This window comes from Podarcis pityusensis (assembly GCF_964106645.2).
Source record: "Podarcis pityusensis genome assembly, chromosome: 12".
In the NCBI taxonomy this organism is placed as follows: Eukaryota; Metazoa; Chordata; class Lepidosauria; order Squamata; family Lacertidae; genus Podarcis; species Podarcis pityusensis.
Window position 1 is genome coordinate 51,329,221 of NC_138037.1, and position 22,018 is coordinate 51,351,238.

General features: G+C 41.9%; 1 protein-coding gene across 1 annotated transcript in view; it reads right to left on the reverse strand.

Moving 5' to 3' along the window:
• Positions 1–290: 290 nt before the first annotated feature.
• Positions 291–22,018, reverse strand: part of TRANK1 (tetratricopeptide repeat and ankyrin repeat containing 1) — a 46,818-nt gene continuing 25,090 nt past the window's right edge. The window contains exons 12-24 of the mRNA XM_080975692.1: positions 20,488–20,664; positions 16,004–18,955; positions 14,582–14,781; positions 13,981–14,118; positions 13,318–13,461; positions 12,535–12,691; positions 11,808–11,896; positions 9,485–9,588; positions 8,377–8,509; positions 7,399–7,544; positions 3,534–6,574; positions 3,036–3,137; positions 291–1,442 (exon numbers count right to left, since the gene is read on the reverse strand). Coding sequence (XP_080831818.1) covers positions 1,330–1,442; positions 3,036–3,137; positions 3,534–6,574; positions 7,399–7,544; positions 8,377–8,509; positions 9,485–9,588; positions 11,808–11,896; positions 12,535–12,691; positions 13,318–13,461; positions 13,981–14,118; positions 14,582–14,781; positions 16,004–18,955; positions 20,488–20,664 — 7,496 coding nt within the window. The 3' untranslated portion in view covers positions 291–1,329. The remainder of the gene's footprint in view (positions 1,443–3,035; positions 3,138–3,533; positions 6,575–7,398; positions 7,545–8,376; positions 8,510–9,484; positions 9,589–11,807; positions 11,897–12,534; positions 12,692–13,317; positions 13,462–13,980; positions 14,119–14,581; positions 14,782–16,003; positions 18,956–20,487; positions 20,665–22,018) is intronic.

Consider the following 22,018-nt stretch of genomic DNA (forward strand, 5'->3'; position numbering starts at 1 on the left):
TGAGCCAAGCCAAACATACCATTAGAATCAAATAGTTCTGAGATCAGGATACAGTTTTTTTAAAAAATCAGAATTCAATCGAACTTAAGTATTTCTACACCAGCACCTGTTCTTTATGCCCCCCACCCTTGGCACACTTTCTTCATTTCAGCAGAATAACTGGGAAGGGGGCGAAAAGCAATGCTGTTGTTTCCAGGTTGGGAGTCAGAAATCCTCATGACAGACTTCAAGCCACCCACGCCTCTCTAAAACTGATTTTACAACCTCTGTAGAAAAAAGGCACGAGTCAGTTATAAACACCAATATTTGTTTTGTTTTATTTTCTAAAATAGTACAATGCTGTATTTTATTTTGTTGAATTGCAAAAGTATAAAAAACCCCTTTAAAATGCATATAAACCATAATGAAACTCTAGAGAAAGATTATCTTTTTTGACACTTGTAGGAGAACAGCTGATGTCAAAGTAAGTTTGCAAGAAAAATGAGCACTCTCGTTATTCCTTGCAGTTTCCAGGAGACACGAGGAAAGGAGAAAATTCACCAATTCGGCTGCTTCTCACTTGCATAAGGTATTTCTGAACATTCTGCAAAAGTTAAAATTCTATGAAACTAAAAACAAAAAACCTCTCCTGTTGTTGAGGATGTTCCTAGCCCAGCTTGTAGGCACATATTTAAAAATGGAAAATAAAGAAGATGAGAAGGGAAGGGGAAGGATTATTCTCTCTCCCTCCGCTCCCAATTGCTTATGCATTGGCTTTGAAAGGTAGAATGACACATCTAACAATGGCAGGAGTTTTCAAAAGCTGGACTTTTGCCAAGCAACTGCAAAGCAGCAGAGGGAAGGTGCAATTTTAAAGGGGGGAACAGGAAACAAGAAGACACGTTTCCCCCTTAATGCAACCAATATCCATCTAGGACACTGGTGGTGGTAGGGGAGTGTTACAGGGGAAAGTAGGAGATGAGCCAAAAAACCTAAGCATCTACCCCCCCTACCACTTCTGAGTTGAATTGTGTCCTCTCCCAACCACTCTATGTACCAGCAGGGACATGGGACTCCCTGCCAAATATGTTGCACCAGATTCCTGTTGTGGAATTGACTCTATTCTACTTAAAGCTTCTTTGAAGTACTTAAAAAAACCCCAACTCTAAATTACTAAAAGCTGACTGCTAACCTTCTATCCAAGTTACCATGAGGGGGGAACCTTTGTTGACAGGTTTCACCTTCCAATTTAATTGGTGTTTTCACATTTCAATACTCAAGTTATAAAATGTAAACGAAATACAACTCAAATCAAGGGAGGAATAAACCTCAGCTTAAAAAAAAAATTAATTATTTTCTTCTTCTCTTCATCATCTTTCTTGAGGGCTTCTTGGGGTGAAGCTCTTCAAAAGTGTCCTCTTCGCATTTCACTTCACTGTCCAAGTCTTTGTCATGGTCAAACTCTAAAAGAGGAAAGAGGAAGAATTGTTCAATTTTAAAGACAAAACAATGTGCCAAGGAATACTTACTCAGCTGCATCCTAGCAGGGGAAAAGTTTTGTGGAGTCCCACAGTCTTCTTGTTCACTTTGTCATTGGCAAGTATGCCAGAATGGCTTAAATTTCTATTGTATCTAAAACCTTTTTCAACATATGTAAGCCTTAAGCCATCAAAAGGAGGTAAAACTTGCACTCGTTAGATGTCACTTATGAAATATCCCCTTGTACATGCAAGTTTAAACTTGTGAAAAAATGCTGCTAGAACTTTATGGGGTCGGTCCCCCCCTTCTTCACTAATGAAGCTGCTGGATCTCATCTTGTTTCTTCTCTGGTCGCTTAGCCCTCATTCCATGAGCTGCTCTGTGACAATGCATGAAAGATATACTTTCCAATTACTGTATCACCTTACTGAGAAGAGCCAGCTGAATTTTTGTCGTGCAGCTAATAAAAGGTCCATGAACCTCTGTCCGAAAATAAAAGTGAGGATCCTAATCTCCTTTCTCAGCAAGTTCATCTTGACCCTGATTCAGAAAACACACAATTTGGGGTAGGGTGGCGGAAGGGTTGTGTGTGAAAATAATCCAACTTCAATAGGACACCTTGAAGTTGATGCTTCTGTTTAAATGCCTTACTGCAGTGGTTTTCAACTAGTGTGCTGTGGCACCCTGGGGTGCCTTGAATAATGGTCAGGGGTGCCATGGGCAACACTGGCCTCTGTCCCTCTTTCCCTCCCTCCCTCCTGATGCCCTCTTGCGTCTCTGCCTCCCAAAGGCTTGTATAGCTGTTTGTATAGCTAAATACAAAGTTTGCATAGCTGGCTACAAGCTCTGTAGGTGAATGGTGCCTCTGGAGCTGGCCAGGGGGTGCTTGTTGCCAGGGGCTGAGGCATCCAAGAAGCAAGCAAGCAAGTGGGCGAGGGAGTCCAGCCAGCCCTTGCTGTTGGGAATGGGCAGACAAGTCCCAGGCCCCTGTGGGGCAGTGTGAGGAGGCACCTCTCTTTGGGGCAAGGGTGGCAGCTCAGAGACCAGGGGCGGCAGCAGCAGCTGCCCAGAGGACTCCCAAGGAGATGGGAGGAGGCTGAGGGAACATTCCCTGAGGGAGGGTGTTCAAAAAAAGGGTGAGGGACTGCCAGCTCAGCAGGCAAGGGGTGACATAACAGGGCTCCTGAGCCCCACAGGGGTGCCGCAGGAAGAATATAGTTGTTCAAGGGAGCTGTAGACTCAAAAAGGGTGAAAACCTCTGCCTTACTGAATGGCCCGTGTGTCAATTCTAATTGCCAAAAGGAGGAGAAAGAAAATTCGCTGTCCCTTCAGCAGTTGAGCAAGAAAGGAAGAATTTAGTCAAGGAAAGCTCCTGACCTAGCAATAAGGCTGCATACACACTGAATCCACTATCTCAAATTACAAGTTCCATGCTAAGTAACTGAATGGGCTGCCAGCATGGTATATCACTATTCTTACAAGCCCCAGTACTGCTCACTTCTAAACAATACACGCTTCAGTTTTAACAGATGTAACATTATATAGTGAGCTGCATGTACTTAAAATTTAAAACGTACCTTCCTCCTTTAGTAGGCGGGACTCCGTTTCCTTCAGCCAATTAGAAGCTTTGTCTACATTAGAATTCAAATTGCTAGCCAACTTGGACATGGTTTCTTCAGCTAAAACATAAAACGAAAAGATGTAACCAATTAGGATCATGGGTGTAATGGGAAGGGGTAACACCCCATTTAACACTTACTATAGGAATGTAGAAACAATGGAAATTTGGGACAAGGAAACCACTACTTTCATCTGAAAAGGCAAGCCATTATTTAACAGTATATGTGCATGATGGCTGGTTCCTTATGAAGTGCTAGGCATTAGATCTAACACTTCATTACTGGAGTGGACTGTTGTTGTTGTTGAAAAATCACATCTGCATAGTGTGGGTCCTGCCAGAATGCTTATATTCACTAAATAATTTTGATGAATGACATTTCAGTATCATTCCCTGCAAAGGAAAACATTCCCTGACTGCTGAGATGATAGACGTTGAAACAACTGAAATGCCTTACCATCAGCCCATGCCTTTCTTCTATAGATGTCCTCCACCATATCAGAAATCTTCTTAATAGCCGCTTGGATTCTACTTTGCATGTGGTTAGATTGCTCACTGGATGCAAAGTGGCCTTTGATGCATGTGTTATCGGCAATACTTTCCATCACATCCATCCCCTTTCGGATTAATGGCTCCACATTAATTCTGAAAAACTCAAAATACCTCTGGTAAGAGGCAAAATTATTTCCATGTTCATCCAGCATGATGTGATTTTCAAACGTTTCACCAGCGGCAAAAAGTTCATTTCTGTCCATGTTCTCTTCCCACTCTGCCTCCGTTGCTGTTGTCACTTCTGAGGGTTCTTTTTCAGAAGGTTCTGTCTGAGCAGCAAAGTTTGCAGGCCTTTGGAGAAATTTGACTCCACAAAGGTCACACTGTGTTGGGTCAACGTCTGCTTTTTTGAAGACTCCCAGTGCCATATCCGGGGATTCTTGCTTTGAAGAGGAAATCCTTTTCCATCTAACGCAACAACAGACAAACAGGAAAAGGCCCCACAGCTTCCGCTTGGCAGAAGCTTTTTGCTGTTGCTTCTGTTGCCTTATCGATGCTATATTGGCTAATGGGTCTTCTCTCTCTTCGATGTACATGTCCTTTTCAAGATCTATTTCTGCCTCTTCAAAATTCCTTGCCTGGCTCAGATATGCAAATCTGTCCAAGTCGGCAACCTCAAAGTAGATACCTCTGACAGGTTTGTTGTTCTCATACTTCGTAACCCTTGTTCCTTTAGGGTCCCACCTCCAACAACAGTCCGCTAAATACTCTTTATCTCGACAAAGCAGCAGCTCCTTGAGGCCATCAACTACTTCTTTAACACTGGAAGTCTCACTCATCAGATCCACAATCTTAATCAATCTTTCAGGCACCTTGGAAGGATAGTCCCTTTTCAGTTCTGCAAGGAATTCTCGAAGGGTGGGAAAGATTTTGGCTAAACGATCTTTATATTTCCAACCAAGCACCTGATCAGCATTCACCAACATCACTAAGCAAAGCACCACAGTGCGCTCAGCTTCCCCAGACACGATGAAGCCAAGGTCACCAAAAGCATCAAAGAGTACATTGAAGTTTTCATTCCCACACAGAACATTGGCTAAGTATCTCAGGTGAAGCTTAAATTTCTCTATGGCTTGCTTTGTGTCCTGTGGCTTATACTCTTGTATGACAGAAAAGGTGAAGGCGTCTTTACATCGGTCCCCTCTTGCGAATAAATAGTCCCAGTAATGGAAGAGGGCAATATAACTCTTGGGAAGGCAGAGAGTCATGGTTTTGCAGAGGCGCATGAGGACAGCACAACACAGGATGAACTGAAATTCCAGCAAAGCCACAGTGTTTCCTATGCTTGGAATTAAAGGGTCAACACATTTCTTCACCAAGACATTCATGAAACGATAAAACAACCACCTGCACTGCTCAAGGTTTCTGTGAATGTAGAGCTGGTCCATGGAGTCCTGCAAGAGTCTGATGAAACACAAGTATGTGCTTTCAGCATTCCCTGCATATTTATCAGGTAGCAGCATTCCATATCTGCCCTCTATGCCTTTGGATCTCCCTCTTCCCCTTTCATCTGCCATCTTCAGTTCTCTATTATAGTCATCTTCTTCTTTGAAAAGGAGTCTTTCAAACTCTTCGGGGTAAGTGGAAGTAAAGGCAAAGACCTGCATCATTCTCAGCCACAGATCCGTCGATTCTCTCCTGTTCTGAGCCGTCTCGTTTCTAAATTCAGACCGGATGCATTCTCTCAGAACCGCCCTGCAAGGATTAGAATTTTTATGGCTAAAGCGATAAAGGCTCAGGATCTGTTTGCATACCACTGGATTTTCGGACACCATCCTCAGGTGGAAATGCTTGGGAAATATTGCATTGATAAGAGATTTGCACAGTGCATACTTATCAGCGGTCAATAGCTCATCAATGGCATTGGGTTCATGAAGCAAATCTTTTGGGAACACTTGCTTGGCTTCTAACAGAAGCCCATTTATTGCAGCCAGGTGCATTTTACACTGAAATATAGATTTTATCTCGTGACGTGACAGGGAGCTATGGAAGTCCTCACAGGTTTCGTCCTCACACTTCAAGCCGGCAATAAACTTTGTGCAAATATTTGGGAAGCTCAGACCATGTAAATGGTGAATAATGGCAGTAAGCCTATTCAACAAATGTTTATTCAGTGCAAATTTCACCTCTTCCAGGCTTACACTGAGCTTATCACTTGTTCTCTTTTCTCTCTGTTTGTAATTCTCAGACAAATGTTCTAGAATACAGCCTGCTTCATTCTGGGAGACCTGACAACTTTTCCCATCTATCAGGACAATTCCAAAGTATTCAAAACACGACTTCACCATTTCCTTCTCGGCGTTGGTGCCTGCTTTTTTGAAAGCTTTGACCAGATTTAGGAGGGCTTCGATTCCATAGGATGTTAATCCCAAGATGGCCTCACTCTCGACATCACAGCTTGTTGCTCCAAACAGAGCTTCCACAGCACCAGCATTGTGGTTCACACGCAAAAACATTCCAAAGGCCTTCTTCAACATATAGAAGTCTTTTTCTAAAAGTCCTATCAAATAGGTAGCCTCTGCGCTACCAGACTTTTGGTCTGTTCTCTGAAACAGTTCTAAGGCTTCGCTCAAAATGTCTCTCACGTTCTCCACCTTACAAATGCCTGCCACACTAAGGCGGGCCGCAGCAAGCAGACACGATGCTCGGAACTCTTTTTGGTTAGTGAGCTTGGCTGCTTCCAGTACAAAGCCATGTTGCATCATCAGCTTTGCGGCTTCTTCATCTTTGCCTTCCCTCTTCAACAGGTCAGCAGCTTCAGCAAAGCATTTGTGCGTTTTCAAAAACACAAGCTGGTCTTCGGTGTCAAGGTGAGACAGCACCTCCTTCATTTCACTCATCTTGTTTGTGCGCAGGTACTTGGCAGCGGCTTCCAAATAAAACTGGTTTGCTGTGTATGAAAGTTTGGAAATTGGCAGTCCTTCTTTTCTCATCATCTTTTGATATCTGAAACAGACATATACAAGTAAACTTCAACAGGGAATTGGAAGTAGATGCACAACTTAACATCCAGTGAGATGTTATCTAACACTGCTATAAGTTGTTCTGGAGACTCAGAGCTTAAGGTGAAGTTGAGCCAGGTCTCAATATTTCCGATTTCCCTTTCTTCACAATACTGGTGTTTGGTTTTATTATTGGTGTACATTTCATATTATGGTTTATAGTCTGGTTATATGTCATGGCATTTGGCTAGTACAATCAGCTCATTGGTTGAGTGACTGAATGATTTTCAAAGCTGATTTAAAAACAAAAAAGTACTGGGCACTGTTTCTTTTTAAAAAAAAAAACCAGCACTTTTACTTTTCTATAAGATCTTTGTATATGCACTGTAGAAATGGCTTAAACCAGGGGTCAGCAAACTTTTTCAGCAGGGGGCCGGTCCACTGTCCCTCAGACCTTGTGGGGGGCCAGACTATATTTGGGGGGGGGGGGAATGAATGAATTCCTATGCCCCACAAATAACCCAGAGATGTATTTTAAATAAAAGCACACATTCTGCTCATGTAAAAACATGCTGATTCCTGGACCATCCATGGGCCAGATTGAGAAGGCGCTTGGGCCAGATCCGGCCCCCAGGCCTTAGTTTGCCTACCCATGGCTTAAACTATCTTTTCCAAGTAAAGTATTCACATTTTCATAGGCTATTTAGATATGTGGTTCTAAACGGCATGCATTGCAACCCAAGGACACAAATCAGCAATCTTTTCATAAAACTGGCAAGGCAGAAGAAATGCTATTTTTTTAATGAAACAGGTTCTTGAAATACAGACCTTTCAACAGATTTTGCTGCTTCTTCATACAGCTCCTCGTGGCAACACATTTTAAGTGCTAGATCAAACTCTTGCATCTGCTCAAAACATCTGTATGCATCTTTGTAGTATTGTCCTCTTTTATAGTAATATGCCGCTTCTTTCACCTGTACGATGATGACACCACATGGATGCTTACATCAAGCACGCAATAGCTGGCAACACCTCTCTAATTCTAGCAAATAGGGCTAGATTGACTGCAAGATGAAACAACCTGCTTATGCCCAATAGGCTATCATCAAACATCAGATAGGAGTTTAGTTATCACCTGGAGTTCACTCAAGCACCACATATTTCAAGTGAATAAATACACATTCAGCAGCAAGTCACCAAGTCTACCACGACAAATGTAAAGAAAATCAAATCAGGTGCATGCGTGTGTGACAAATTTCTCCCTTTTAACACCTCTCACAATAGAAAGGAAATTGATTTGTCTGTCCTCACCACACAACAACACAAGGGTCAGCTTAAAATATTTACTAGTTCCTAGACTTTCCAGACACTCTCTCTCCCCCCGCCCAACCATCTGCTTCTCCATGGCTGACCTCTATTAAGTCTCACCCACTTAGGTAAAATTAAGGCTTCATACACAAATATCCACACAACACACATATTCTGTAGGAGCAACCAGGTGTGCACCAAGCTAGCTTTCATATCTGCCTACCGACTATGCAAAAGTGAAGGAATATGAACAACAGAAAATATGAAATAAGAAACCTTTTGCATGCAGAGTAGCTGTGGGATAAAATATACTGACCCAAACAGCTCTCCTGAGTCAAATGTCACTTCCATTAACTGTTAAAATAGCTCTCAATGCAATGCTTTGATGAGCAGAGATAAATCAACTTGGATTTCTTACTCTCCCATAGTGAAATACTAAAGAGCCCCCCCAAAAAAACTGGAAAATGAAAGATAAAGAAGTGGGGAAACCACATTTACCTTTCCTAATTTTTCATAAAGTTGTGCACAAAGCTGGTACTCTTTGGCATGGATTAGACATTTGAGAGCCAAATTTGGTTCATCACATTCTAGATAAGTTTTAGCCAGTTCCATATATTCCATTTGCTTCTCTCTGTTTATATATATATAGAGAGAGAGAAATAAAACAAAGCAATCACATTTTGAAAAATAGGCAGCCAATTGATTCAAGGTATTTCATTCCATTAGCTATTTTAAAACATTAACAAGCTGAGACAGAAACAGATTCCAACACGCGCTCTTCATGCAGGAAAGAAATATAATAAACAGTGACTTCACTGCTCTAAAAGGGACCTCAAGTCTTCTTTTTGAATCAAGCCATGGTCTATGTTACATCCATCACAACTGGAAGCAAAAAGGAGTAAAGTAGTTATGCCAAATTTGTTCCATTGGCTTTAAAAGGAAGCTCTAGATATGGAAAGGCCAGTCAGGAGAAAGTCTGACGGAGAAAGTATGTGGAATGATAATTGTAGGAAGCAGAGGTTGTAGTAGCATCCTAAAGAGCTGGGTGTACACCCTAGAGGAAGGCAAGATATTTACTTTTTATAGCATCTAAGATAGGAAGCATAAAACTGCCACAGATTCCCTATCACCGCCATGCCAATTCACAAGTCACAGAAAGCCACAAATAATGATTTACCACGAATACGCAGATTGTTCTTGTGACTCTCTACTAGCAAGTTCAAAGAACAAAGCAAGACTGATCCCTGAGCTGCAAATAATGGTTTGCTTGGACCAAAATGAAACAACCAATCTCTGGTTCAAATTAACATTAAACCAAGGATTATGGCAGGCATAGGTAAACTCAGCCCTCCAGATGTTTTGGGACTACAATTCCCATCATCCCTGACCACTGGTCCTGTTAGCTAGGGATGATGGGAGTTGTAGTCCCAAAACATCTGGAGGGCCAAGTTTGCCTATGCCTGGATTATGATTTGCTGCTTCTATGTGCTTAAGTTGGGGGAGGGCAGGGTTTGCTGTAAACCAGCGTTTATGGTGATGCATCAACCGACTTTTAACCAAAAACATTCAAACAGATTTATGTTTTTTACATTTAGAAGACACTTACCTGGGGTTCATTTTCTTTGACTGTACTTTAAGCACAGCGTCATGTGCCAAGGCTAGTTTTTCCTTCTCGGTTGCTCCTCCTTTTTGATAGCATTTAGCAGCCACCTGAAACAGGAAAACAACATTTATCCAGAGCGCTGGTTGTTTCACAGAGGAGCAGTGCTACCCACTTATTTGAATGGCAGACAACAGACCAGGCAGGCTTGCTAATTGTTGGGTATTTTGTTTGTTTTTAATGATCTCTTGCTCCTGTGCCTGTAACAGTATCTTGACCTGCGGCTATTTGAGATATCGATGCTTCCCCAAAAAGCAGCGCTCCTAGAAGGCTTCACAAAGTGCCCGGACAGATGCTTGTAGGAAGCCCACAAGCGGATTGTTGTCCTTCTTCACTGTTGCTGCCCACCCCCACCCCCAAAACAAAACTCAACATGGAGCTTCCATCTAGTCATCATAGCAAATAGCCGCAGATAGACCTTCCCTCCATGAATTATCTGTTGAAAACCATCTGTGTTGGGGGGTCGCCGGGAGGCAGGACAGACCCCCTGGCAAATGACATATACATGCCAGCCCATCTCTCCCTTCTTCGTGCTGCTCGGGAGATCCATCAACCTACTTCCCCGACGTGCTTCCGTGACTCATGAGGCGATGAGCACACATTGACTTAGCAGAGTCAATAACAGCAGAGCTAGGCTTGAGGTGTGAGTACTAAGCTACTTTTATTATATACAAATCAGGACAAAGGAAACCAAGGCTCCTCTCTCTCTCTTCTTCCTCGGAGAGAAGGAATACAACAGTACAACAGAGCGGAACAGTGTAAAAACAACATCCGCTCCCATGACTCCATCAGTGATGGAATGTAAACACAGACATGTGATGAAACAATCCCACATATCTGCACAACGGGGGAACAGAATTCCAACACTAAGCAGGTATCGCTCTTCACATCTTGCAGCAGTGAACTTCACGTTAATCATAAACTGCAGAAAGATGCAGAATCAGAGTTGAGAAAGGATTTGAAAGGTCATTTGGCTCATCCCACGATTCAAGAGCCACTGCTGCTTGCTGCTACAGCATCCATGAGAGGTGGCCATCCAGTCTCTACTTAAAAACCTCTAAGGAAAGATAGTCCACCATATTCTGAGGCCATCTGCTTCACTCTCAACCCAAACATTTGCCCAACCTTGGCTTAAGGCTTAAGCTGTAAATTGCAACATGCAATTAGTGTGTGTGCAAAGAAATTGAGCAACAAACTACGACAGAGTTGGATCCAAAGAAGTGTAAATGGAAGGAAAATAGCAACAAGCCCTGTTCCACAAACGTTGGCACAACAGCTTGATTTGGAGTTCACTCGGTGCTTTATGTAGCAGGGCAGGCTTCTACAGCAAAGAAGAACAGCATCTTTGAATTTAGTTTCATTTCTTTGCACACAACTCTGTAACCCTTGCCCTTCCATAAGCCTAAGCTGCCTTCTGCATCTGGAAAAGCATATCTGGATCCATTCCTAAATGTACATGCAAACCTCTCAAGAACATTGGTTAAAAATAAAATTCTTAATATAAAATCCAAATTGCAAACCAAAAAGAAAACAGTTACAAAACACACTACTTTTCTATATTAACAAATATATACAGAAAAGCACACCCGATATTTCAAGTGTACCAAAGGTAACCCAAAACAAGTTAAGCATGCTCTATAGCATTTGGTTAATTAAACTACTGGGTTAAAAAACAAAAGCAGCACTGGATCTAGACTTAATTCTTAAGCATTTCTCAAAATTGTGCCAATTCAGTTATGACACACTGGTACATGACAACAAAGACAAAATGTGAAATTAGTTCCACAATTATCGGTCTACTTGCTATATAGTTTTCACTGAGTGACACTTTACCAATGAAAGCAACAAAAACAAGCCTTTGTGTTGCACTGCAAAAAAGAAAAAAAACACTATTTTAAGTACAGCAAACATCAACAGGGCATACAGACTTAAACAGAGTGACTCAACAGGATTTGCAGGTGTGTTCCCGGTTGTGAATTAAGAGGGGCCACATCCATGGCATTTTGCCATGCCTCATCTGCAAAATTACTGAAAAGCATTAAAAAAATACTCAATTAAATGAGGTTCTGCCCCACCCTAGCAGAAGCCTGTCCCCCACAAAGCTCTACAGGTACACAGCATAGCATAATTCTAATCTGTATTGTTGGTTGTTTGTTTGTTTGTTTGTTTGTTTGTTTGTTTGTTTGCAATTTCACTTCTATGATTCATTGCCAGAGTTACTGTATTTTTCCTAAAATGCCCTCCCTTTTAAGCAAGTCTGTGAATTTACCTTCCAACACTGATGCTTTGCATAATATTCTCCTTGCGCAATCCATTCTTCTGGAGTTGAGGTTTTAACAAACATGCTGTCATCAAAATCTAGGAGGGAAAACAAGGATGGAAGGAATTGTTGCACTGTTAAAATTCTTGTGACATCAACTCAGCTCACTTTTAATTCAGTCATCTGAGCAGTTCTCTCGACTGTAAGCCTGCTTTGGGGTGGAGAAAATGGGAGGTTGGTTCCCCAACTCACATCCCCTTCCCAAAATGGCCCTCTGACAAAGCTAACTGTTGACCACAGATATAAATGTTCTTGGATATGTGACAGCCTTAGCCAATGCTTTCCTAGTATGTTGCAGTCAACTGTGAGTTGGTTCCAAGGCACTCTTGAAGAGACAGAGATAAGAAGAAACCAGAGATATATTAGACACAGATCTTTTTAAGTCAGACTTCCCCAACCTGGTGTCTGCCAAATGTTGTAGAATTACATCTTCCATCATCCCTGACCTTTGGCCATACTGGTTGGGGCGGATGGATACTGCAGTTAAAAACAGGAAGGCTGTTTTTAAGCTCATTAAACTAGCCCTAACATTACTGAAGTCATTGGGAATTTCCTAAAATGTGGGCGATAAAAAACATTTAAGCATAAATTTCTCCTTCCTTAATTATTTGCACCTTCTGTGCTAAAATCAAATGTTGATTATGAGACAGTCTAGTTTGCAGAATTTTGCACTTACCTTTATCTTCCTCTGTTTTGACAACCTGAACGAGTTCTCGCTTGATGAAATATCGAAATGCAGGTGCACGCCGGTCACTGTTTTCATCAAATATCCACAGATTGACTCTGGCCCTTGTAATAGCAGTATATAACTGCTTTAGCTCTCCATTAAGCATCTAGGAATACAATGTTGATATGTGCAAAAGACTATCATAAAGAGCAGTGCTGCAGCTAAATACATTTGGACTAATGTTTCATCAAGAGACATCAAACTCTAGGACATCATGTTTGAAGACACAGAAATTAAAATAAATTTACTAGTGCAACCTAACATGCCATTAGACTGCCAAGCCAAGTGTGGCCTTTGGTTTAAACTCACCTGTTTGGAATTCACTGCTTGTTTATAATACAATTATTTTCCCACAAGTCTGAGAAATCAGCAGGTAATTTGGTGTGCATGTCCAAAACCTCATTATGGGCTTCAAGTTCACATATTAACTTGCCTGCCCAGGAAAGAAGGGCAATATATTGTAATGTTGTAGTTCTCTTGGACGCTAAGATACTTAAGTGAAGCTTGGAATGTAATTTTATAAGCACAATTAGTATCCAATTTATGATAATGGATGAAAGATTAAAAATGCATTACAACGCAATATTTTCGGTTAGTCCTCAAAGATTGGGATGTCAACTATTTAGAGATTCCTATGTATTCTTTATTTATTCAACGGAAACAATTACTTATTTAAAAATAGGTTCAAAAATAGGGACATGATGATTGCTTCTGATTTTATTTTGGAATCACCTTGTACATTTCTGGATTCAGAACAGGAAGTTTTCCTTGAACATCAGCAACTTTCTCCAAGGGCGTTTCAATGACCATTTTGGTTTCTTCAGGTAAAGGAGAGGGAGGTTTGAAAGAAGAAATTATTTTCCATTCTTTGTAAGCCTAAGCGGGGGGGAGACAAAAAACCATAGCTATAATAGCACTACTGCACCCAGAAAGCTGTAACCAAGTTTTCAATTTTACTCGTGTTTGAAGTCAACCTCAGAAAGCAAAACAATCTTCAAATCAGTGAGCAAAAGCACACAGTGCAAGGAAACAAAGAACCCCTCTATCACGGGCAAAAATCCCTTATCTAATACCAGATATGAAAATGACTCCAGCTATAAGCTAAGTGGAACTCGTTTGTCAAGTGTTCCCAAAACAATTTACTTGGGGTCAATGTCTTCACTGGTCCTGAATATATTCTGTAAATTAAGATGTGCTGATATTGCAAAAAACAACATTTAGTACAAACAAGAACATGTGATGGAAATCAAACCAGCAGATAAAAGAACTTATCGTTATTAGCAGGAACAAAGGATGACAACTCAACCTAGCCTATTTGAGTTGTTCAGCTCTCCCCTAAAGAGAAATGAATGATATCCAGTCTCTCTCTCTCTCTCCATCTCTATTTTTACATACCTCTGAATCTGTGAAAAAGTTGTAAAGGAGCACATCATCAAATTCCAAGCCTTTTGCTTCGTAAATTGTTAGCACAAGAGCTAAACTAAGTTCCTCGGGGATCTTTTCCTTTGCTATTTCATTTGCTACAAGAATCACCTACAATCAGAATGGGAGACATTAGATCACCAAAACCACAGCAACCCATGAAAATAATACAATAAGTAGAAAGTTGCCTGAAGTTGAATCTAGGTCTTCAGATTCTGGTGATTGATAAGCCTAGACAGATCCTATCACTGAGAAGAATGGCCTCATTTAGGTGCCTAGGTTATCGTAGTTATCCAGGAACAGTTTCCACACCTCCATCTGAAATTAGGGCTGTGGACTTTTCTTGAAGATTCAGACCTGGTGCCCATAATTTACAAGTGCAATGTATTCTGATGCTCTCAAACAAATAAACAAGAAAAACAAGTGGTCTTCTCAATTACTACAGACATGCTTAGTTTTATTAACATTCTGAAAAGCTGTTCAAAGAACTCAAGACAGCACACTGTCATTTACAATAGCGAAAACAGCAACGTTCTGTTCTGGTACAGAACATTATATGCTGAGAAAAGCCTACCTGATGCGCTCCAAACTCTATTGGCTGTGTTTTTCTTTTGTTGCCTCTCAGAAGAATTGCCAGATCGCTAACACTGCAAGATTCCAAGACGGTGGGTTTGGGCCCATCAAAGAGGCCTGAATCCCTAGGAAGACGATCAAAGGATTCTGGGAAATAGTACTGAAGCAAGTCAACAACTCCCGAGGCCAAGTGGAGAATACCTGCAAATGATAATGAGCAGGTAGAATTGACCTATTAAATTTGTCTCTCGGGTGGGAAACAAAATAAAAGGGTAACTGAAAGGACAATATTAATCTTGAAAAGTTAGCAAATGCCTAGCTCAAAACCGCAGCTGGGTCACAAAGCTGTTTTACAGCTATGGTTTAAAGGCTGCTTCATTGAGGCTGCTTCAGTGAGGCTGCTTCACATGAGGGGACAGAGAAGGGCAGAACATGGTCGAATCATATATCCTCCTTCCACATATCTGATAAACTCATGTTCATCAGAAAGGTGAATAGAAGTGGGTATCACAGAATCACCGCTTTAGACCCATAGGAACCAACCCAAGCTGGTGCTAGTGCCAAATCCTGCACAGCAGCAGCAGCTATGAGAATCAGTCACCAAAAGCCTCAACAGTTCTGCGAAAAGTCATGTGGGATTGATTTGGGTTACATCTACGCCATACATTTAAAACACTATTATACTACTTCAACAGTCATGGATAATCTTTGTTAAGATTGTTAAGGGTGCTGGCAACTGTTGCTCTGTGATGTCAGCACCCTTAAAAAAACAAACCTATAGTCCTCAGGATTCTCCATGACTATTAAAATAGTGTTTTAAATGCATGTTGTCCATGTGATCTTGGACTGGGGCCAACTTCCAGATCAGCAATGGCTTTACTGGGAGCAATGATTCTCCACCTCTTTTCTCCGTTCAAGAGATGCCATAATCAGAAGCCTGAATCAGAGAACCGTTGCAAAGATGGGTAAGAGAAATCACACCGGTCAAATGGCAGAATTACAGGAAAATCCTCTGTAAAGCAGTGCTTCAGTATAAGACTGCAGAGGATATCTGTACAAGCTAAAATAAATTCTCATTCAGCCTGGAAATTATCATTTTCATTCTAGATCAGTGGTTCTCAGTTAGCTAAGTACAGTGGACCCTGTTTTTCAAAAGCCAAGCCATGAACCCCCTACTTTTAAAAACGATGATATTTTTATGGAAGTTTTTGTTATGTGAATGGTGTCACAGACCCTCTGGGTGGCTTACACAAACCCCTTGGGGTCCACAGACCACCAATTGGGAACCACTGTTCTAGGTTGTTCAACCTGAATACTTTAAAGGAACTTTAGCTTAATGGAGTACAGCTATCCTCTCTTTTAAACCTCTGTCTCCTAAGCCCACCCCATGTAATGTATGTATATAGATTTAAGATTTTGATACCTGAATGAGACCTGTAGTTCTGATAAAGCTGGTATATCCTTTTTGGTTTTCTAACAATACTCTGTTTCTTGTCAGCAGAGTTTTTGCTGGCATAGTGGAAAAGTGATTTCAAGTCACTGAAACGAAAAGCAACTCCTTGCATAATGCTCTGTGCTGTGTCGCCAGTCAGGAACATCGCATTCGGGTCATCAATGCATTTCATTAACAATGCTAGCTCTGCCTGGGTGAAATCCTGAATTTCGTCCCCATAAAGCTCATGGATGCACCATGGTAGATCACTGAGCTTTAAGAGTCTTTGAGACAATTTGTGCAAGACATCTTCTTCATCAAAATAATTTCCTTGTGATCTTATTTGTTGGTAAAGGCTGAAGAGCTGATAAATTTCACTACGGTCTTCTTTGAAGTTTGGGGACCTCTTCCGTCCTAGTTTTTTGTATTCCTCTTCTGTAAGTATGCCTTGGTGGCTGCTTAAAGCCTCAAAAGACCCTTTCAAGAAAGATTTTATTTCTTTCCAAACTAAGGCTGGGTTGTAGGGACATTTGCCTTTTACCATTTTGGGCCAGATTTCATTCGCAAATATACCATAAGTCACAAAGACTCGAGGATCACTCTCTCTAATATGGACTTCTGCAACCTTTTCATCCTCATCATAATCTACGTCAACGTCTTCCTCTTCCTCCTGCCAATTTGAGATGGCGAGATCTTCTTTAGTAGACCATCCAGCAATGGTGCGCTTAAGACTTCCGTCTTCATTTCTCAGAAAAAATGGTTCAGGCATAGAGGCATCAAGGAGGAGCAGCAATTGTCTGGATGTGAGGAAGAGAGGAAAGTTTTCGTCTTTAACATCCTGAAGTCGGTGAACATTTGGTTCAAGGGGCTTGAAATGACTAGTTGCCTTTGAAGACTTGCTAAGCTCTATGAAGTTCCTCTGAACTTCTTGGCACAGAACATGGTTTTTGGTAACAAAGATCTGATGCAAGTGTTCCAGTTTGTCAGTTTCTTCTTCAGCATGTTCCTCATCAGAGTCATACCGTAAATTCATTTCTGGGTCTCCTAGATTTGAACCCTGTTCATCTTCATCCAGCTCTTGCTCATCTGTACTTAGAGAAGTTTCCAGTTCAGATGAATCAGTGGGGTTGCTGCCATCTTGCTTTTCACTATCTTCCTCCTCAGTGCTGTTTTCAAAATGCATATTAAATTTCAATCTGTGCCACATCTGTCTGACTAGCAAGGGACCTCCTGCCAACTCTGCTTTCTCCCAGTAAGAATAAAACTTTTTCCAAAGCCTGTACAAGCAACAAGTAGTCTTCCCAGTTCCGCTCCGTCCAATTAAGATGATTGGCTCCAACGGTCTGGGGTTCAAGTCAATGACTGCGTATTCCAACTCGCCCACTCTGAAGGGGTATTCAACAGCAGTGGTCATGTCACTGATGATATTAAGTGCCATGTTAGTACTGAAACTGTGAAATTTCATTATGTTGTATTCCGTTTCCACCGCACTAGCTGGGGGAAAGTATTCAGGCAGGACATGATCTTTTAACTTTTCTGGCTTAGTATCTTCAACATATATGCGAGGAATGCGCTTTTGTATATTCAAGTTAGAAGAAATCGGAGTTGCGTTGATACCTTTAAGCTTTTTCCTCAAAATACAGGACAGCCCACGATTGTATGCTTTACATATCTTTTCAACAGCAAGGTCAACAGCGGCACGGTCAGCAGCAAGATCAACAGCACGGTCGATAGCGCGGTCAATGGCTCGGTTGAGTTTGCAGTGATCAAGCACAATGTCCCATATCCTGATGATTTCTGTGTAAACCCTCCCAGTTTTTTCTGTGGGATGTGTGGAATTCTCATTCTCTATTATCTTTTCCGCAGCCTCGCTACAGCGAGGAGAAAAGTCTATGGCAAGCTCCCAAAGCAGCCTGGCCCCTTTGTCCAACTTCGCCTCGTAGAGCCGAATGTCACCTTTCAAATGTTTCAGCCTCTTTTGTAAACCTTGAGTCCATTCACCGTTTCCTAGCTGCTGAATTGCCAATACTACTTTCTTCTTCATACGGTGAGGGAAGCTTTTGTCTCCTAATTTCTTAAGCACCTCAGAGGTGCATTCAATTTCCCATGTCATATTATCAAAGTCCTGAGGGCACATCTCAATTTCCTGAAGCTGTCTATTGACTTCGGCATCTTCTTCCTCTTCTGCTTTGGCCTCCTCAAGCTCATTCTGCGCCTTCTCCCCCAATTCATCTTGGTCTGGGCAAGCATTATAAGCCTCATGGGCACACGCCTGCCGATATTCACTCTTGCCATCTACAATCCTAGTCATGGAAGGTGGCTGCTTTGGTACTTGGGATGGCACTGAGTTATCTTTTGTTGAGACTTCATTCAGTGCGAGTTTTTGGATTAACTGTATGATTGCTTGTACAAGGCAATCTCGCAGAGTCAATGGCTTATTGGTATCTCTGAAAGATGAGCTTTGAACTCCAGCAACTTCTGCCTCTTCCTCTTCACATAGATTACGTTCTGTGTCTGACGGCAGTTCTTCAGGCAGCATTTTGGATGACTGCGCAGCTGAAGAATGGGTTGAATTTTGCGGCTCTGACTTGCCGCAAGCCGAAGTGGATTTCAGTATTTTAGTTTGATGTCCTGCTGCGTCATGTCGGGACCTCTTCTTGTTCTCAGCCACAGCTTCATTCCAAGCTATAAGCATCGGATCGGTCTTTTTTATTCTGTGACGCACATCTCTGCCAGATTTATTTTTTAAATTCAAGTTAATTTCAAACTTTGCAAGCAAGCCCAACATTTTCTTAACAGGCTTTGTTAGGTTTTTCTGAAAAATAATGTGCATGACTGTGTCCCCATTCTTGTCTCGCCTATTGGGACTAAGATACGAAAATCTGGATGGATCTGAATCGTACAGTTCTAGAAGGTGACTCAATAAATGTAAGCCATTCTCGTCTAGAGAGAGAGAAAAAACAAAAATATACAAAATTAAGTTTTGTATTTCCATTCGCACAAGCCACAGTAATATTTTACATTAAAGTTGATCCCTTTTATCCATACTGTACAATGCTCAAAGTGGTTCATAACCATCTCTGTTTCCATCCTTCAAGTTAACTTACTTCTAATGAGATGCTGCCTACCAGAAACAATAAAAATTTACTGGCCTGAGAGAAACCTATGGAGGGCAGATATTTCATTCCAAGTAGAAGGAATTCTCCACCGCCTTGGAACAAGTTCAGAGTTCTGCAATCTCTTGATCTAGGGAGTGTTAGGTGACTTTTCTTTTTAATCCTTTTGACCCACCTTAAGGAATATTTATTCCTTTTCGGAAGGGGATGGGGAGTGGAAGAATAAAAAGGGTGCTTCAAGAGCTGCACTCTGCATACAGGTTGTCCCCATTTTACTCCCATCTGTCATCACCAGCATATAGATTCTCCATACAATGCAATGGTTCATTTGTTCCTAATTAACTTGACTAAATCTCTCGGCTCTGTTGAATCTTATACTTAATTGTTCAGGTAAAGCTTCCAAATGAGGTAGCTCTCTAAGACAGGACAGAAAGGAGAATAAAAAGTGCCACGCTGTGTTCTTTGATATTTGAAAGAACTAACGAATATTACACATGATGTAGGTGGTTTCATTTGTTCATGGAACCCCAAGTTGCCCATTTCAACCGGCAGCAAACTCTCTGGGTTCTTTGGCAAAGATTCTTCTTACGATTTGCTGCCCACAATTCTTCCCAACAGAAATCATGGGGGGCAGTGGTTAGAGGACAAAGACCTAGGAAACCAGGGTTCAGATCCTTGGCTCAGCCATACAGCTCACTGATGACCTTGGGCCAGCCACTGCCTCTCAGCTTAATCTCCTGCACAGAGTTTGGAGTTTGGATTTGATATCCCGCTTTATCACTACCCGAAGGAGTCTCAAAGCGGCTAACATTCTCCTTTCCCTTCCTCCCCCACAACAAACACTCTGTGAGGTGAGTGGGGCTGAGAGACTTCAAGAAGTGTGACTGGCCCAAGGTCACCCAGCAGCTGCATGTGGAGGAGCGGAGACGCAAACCCGGTTCCCCAGATTACAAGTCTACTGCTCTTAACCACTACACCATACTGGCTCTCCACAGGGTCCCCACAGGGTCTCCACAGGGTCATTGTGAGGATAAAAATGGGCAGGGAGAACTGTTCATGCCTCCAGGAGCTCCTCGAACAACAACAATAATAATAATTTATTATTTGTACCCGCCCATCTGGCTGGGTTTCCGGCTGGATGAAAGGTGGAATATAATTGGAATAATAAATAAATTAATATGGACTCTACACTGAGCTATGGAACATTCCCATCCCCTTCCTGGTGGTTTTGCAAACCATGCCACTGACTTTGCAATGGTGAGAGGATGGCAGGAGAAGCTGCCGTCAACATGGTTGATGAAGGTTATAAACTATTTCAATAAACCACCACCCACAAAAATACCAAGTCAAAGTCCTTACCTTTCTTATCAAAATAAATGGACAACGCAGCATGTAAAGGGGTATCGCCTTCTGCCATGGATATATGGTGTGGATTTGCACCCGAGCTCAGGAGAACACATGCCAGCTCAAAATCATTGCTCTTTAAACATTTCTGAAGTGGTTTTTCATGGCTTGCTCTACTCCCCTCAGGTGACGCTTTGGAAAATGATATTACAAATACCAACATTACAAGCGCATGCTACCGGGGATTGGGCGAAACAGCAGCTAAATTTCAACAGTTCTAGAAAAGGCACAATGCATCCACAGAAGCTTGTGAGATTAACAACAAGGATTTCGCTGTGACTGTATGCAAGCTGCCCTTTGTCTACTAGTGTTTAGGTTGGAGGGGGAGAATGAGATGAAAGGGCAGCTTTCAAAGCGCAGCCCCATGATAAACAGGACAGAGGTAAGGAAGGCATAATGGGAGCCTCTCTCTTAAGCTTAAGGCAGGCTTAATAAAAATGCGGCTCCCTTCTACGATTGGATTGAAGACTTACACAAACTCGCAACATATGAACAACTTTCATATAAACGCAGACTTGCCATGGCCAGATTCAATGCTGTTTGGAATCCACTCTTACAAATACTGTAATAGGTTAAGATCTGGTGAAGTACAATACAGTGGTACCTCAGGTTAAGTACTTAATTCGTTCCGGAGGTCTGTACTTAACCTGAAGCACCACTTTAGCTAATGGGGCTTCCCGCTGCTGCTGTGCCGCCGGAGCCCGGTTTTTGTTCTCATCCTGAAGCAAAGTTCTTAACCTGAAGCACGATTTCTGGGTTAGCGGAGTCTGTAACCTGAAGCGTATGTAACCTGAGATACCACTGTAACAACTTTGCAAAATATACAGTTTTGGGTCCCCCCGCCCTTTCCCCTTTATTCTCCTTTATACAAGGGTTCTGTTTCTCTGTTTCTTTCTCAAAACAGCTCAAAAGCAAAGTTTATTTCCATGGGGGCATTGTGGGTTCTTAGCGCTCTGTACCACAGTAATTCCTAGCTTCTTAATGTTCCTGCAGCCATCTACAATCAAGTTAAACCCAAGGATGGGTACAGCAAGCTTGCAACTGAGCTAGCAGTACCAAAGCAGCTCATAGCGTCACAATTCAATATTGCTTGATTGTATCCCACACCACCAAGCCTCTGCCACCAATTTTGCTTGGTCACCCTCTGCTCACATAAAGCGCCATCTTATTATGCAACACAATACCACAGCTTTTCCACGCCATAGTTCAGCAGGCACAAAAGGCTATTTGTAGTTACAGTCTTACCTTGGGTTTCAGACAGCCTAGTTCTCGAACGTTTTGGCTCCTGAACGATCGAAACCTGGAAGTGACTGTTCCGGTTTTCGAACGTTCTTTTGGAAGTTGAACGTCCGATGTGGGTTCCACGGCTTCCGATTGGCTGCAGGAGCTTCCTGCAGCCAATCTGAAGCTGCACTTTGGTTTTCAAATACTTTGGAAGTTGAACGGACTTCTTGAACAGACTCCGTTTGACTTCCAAGGTACGACT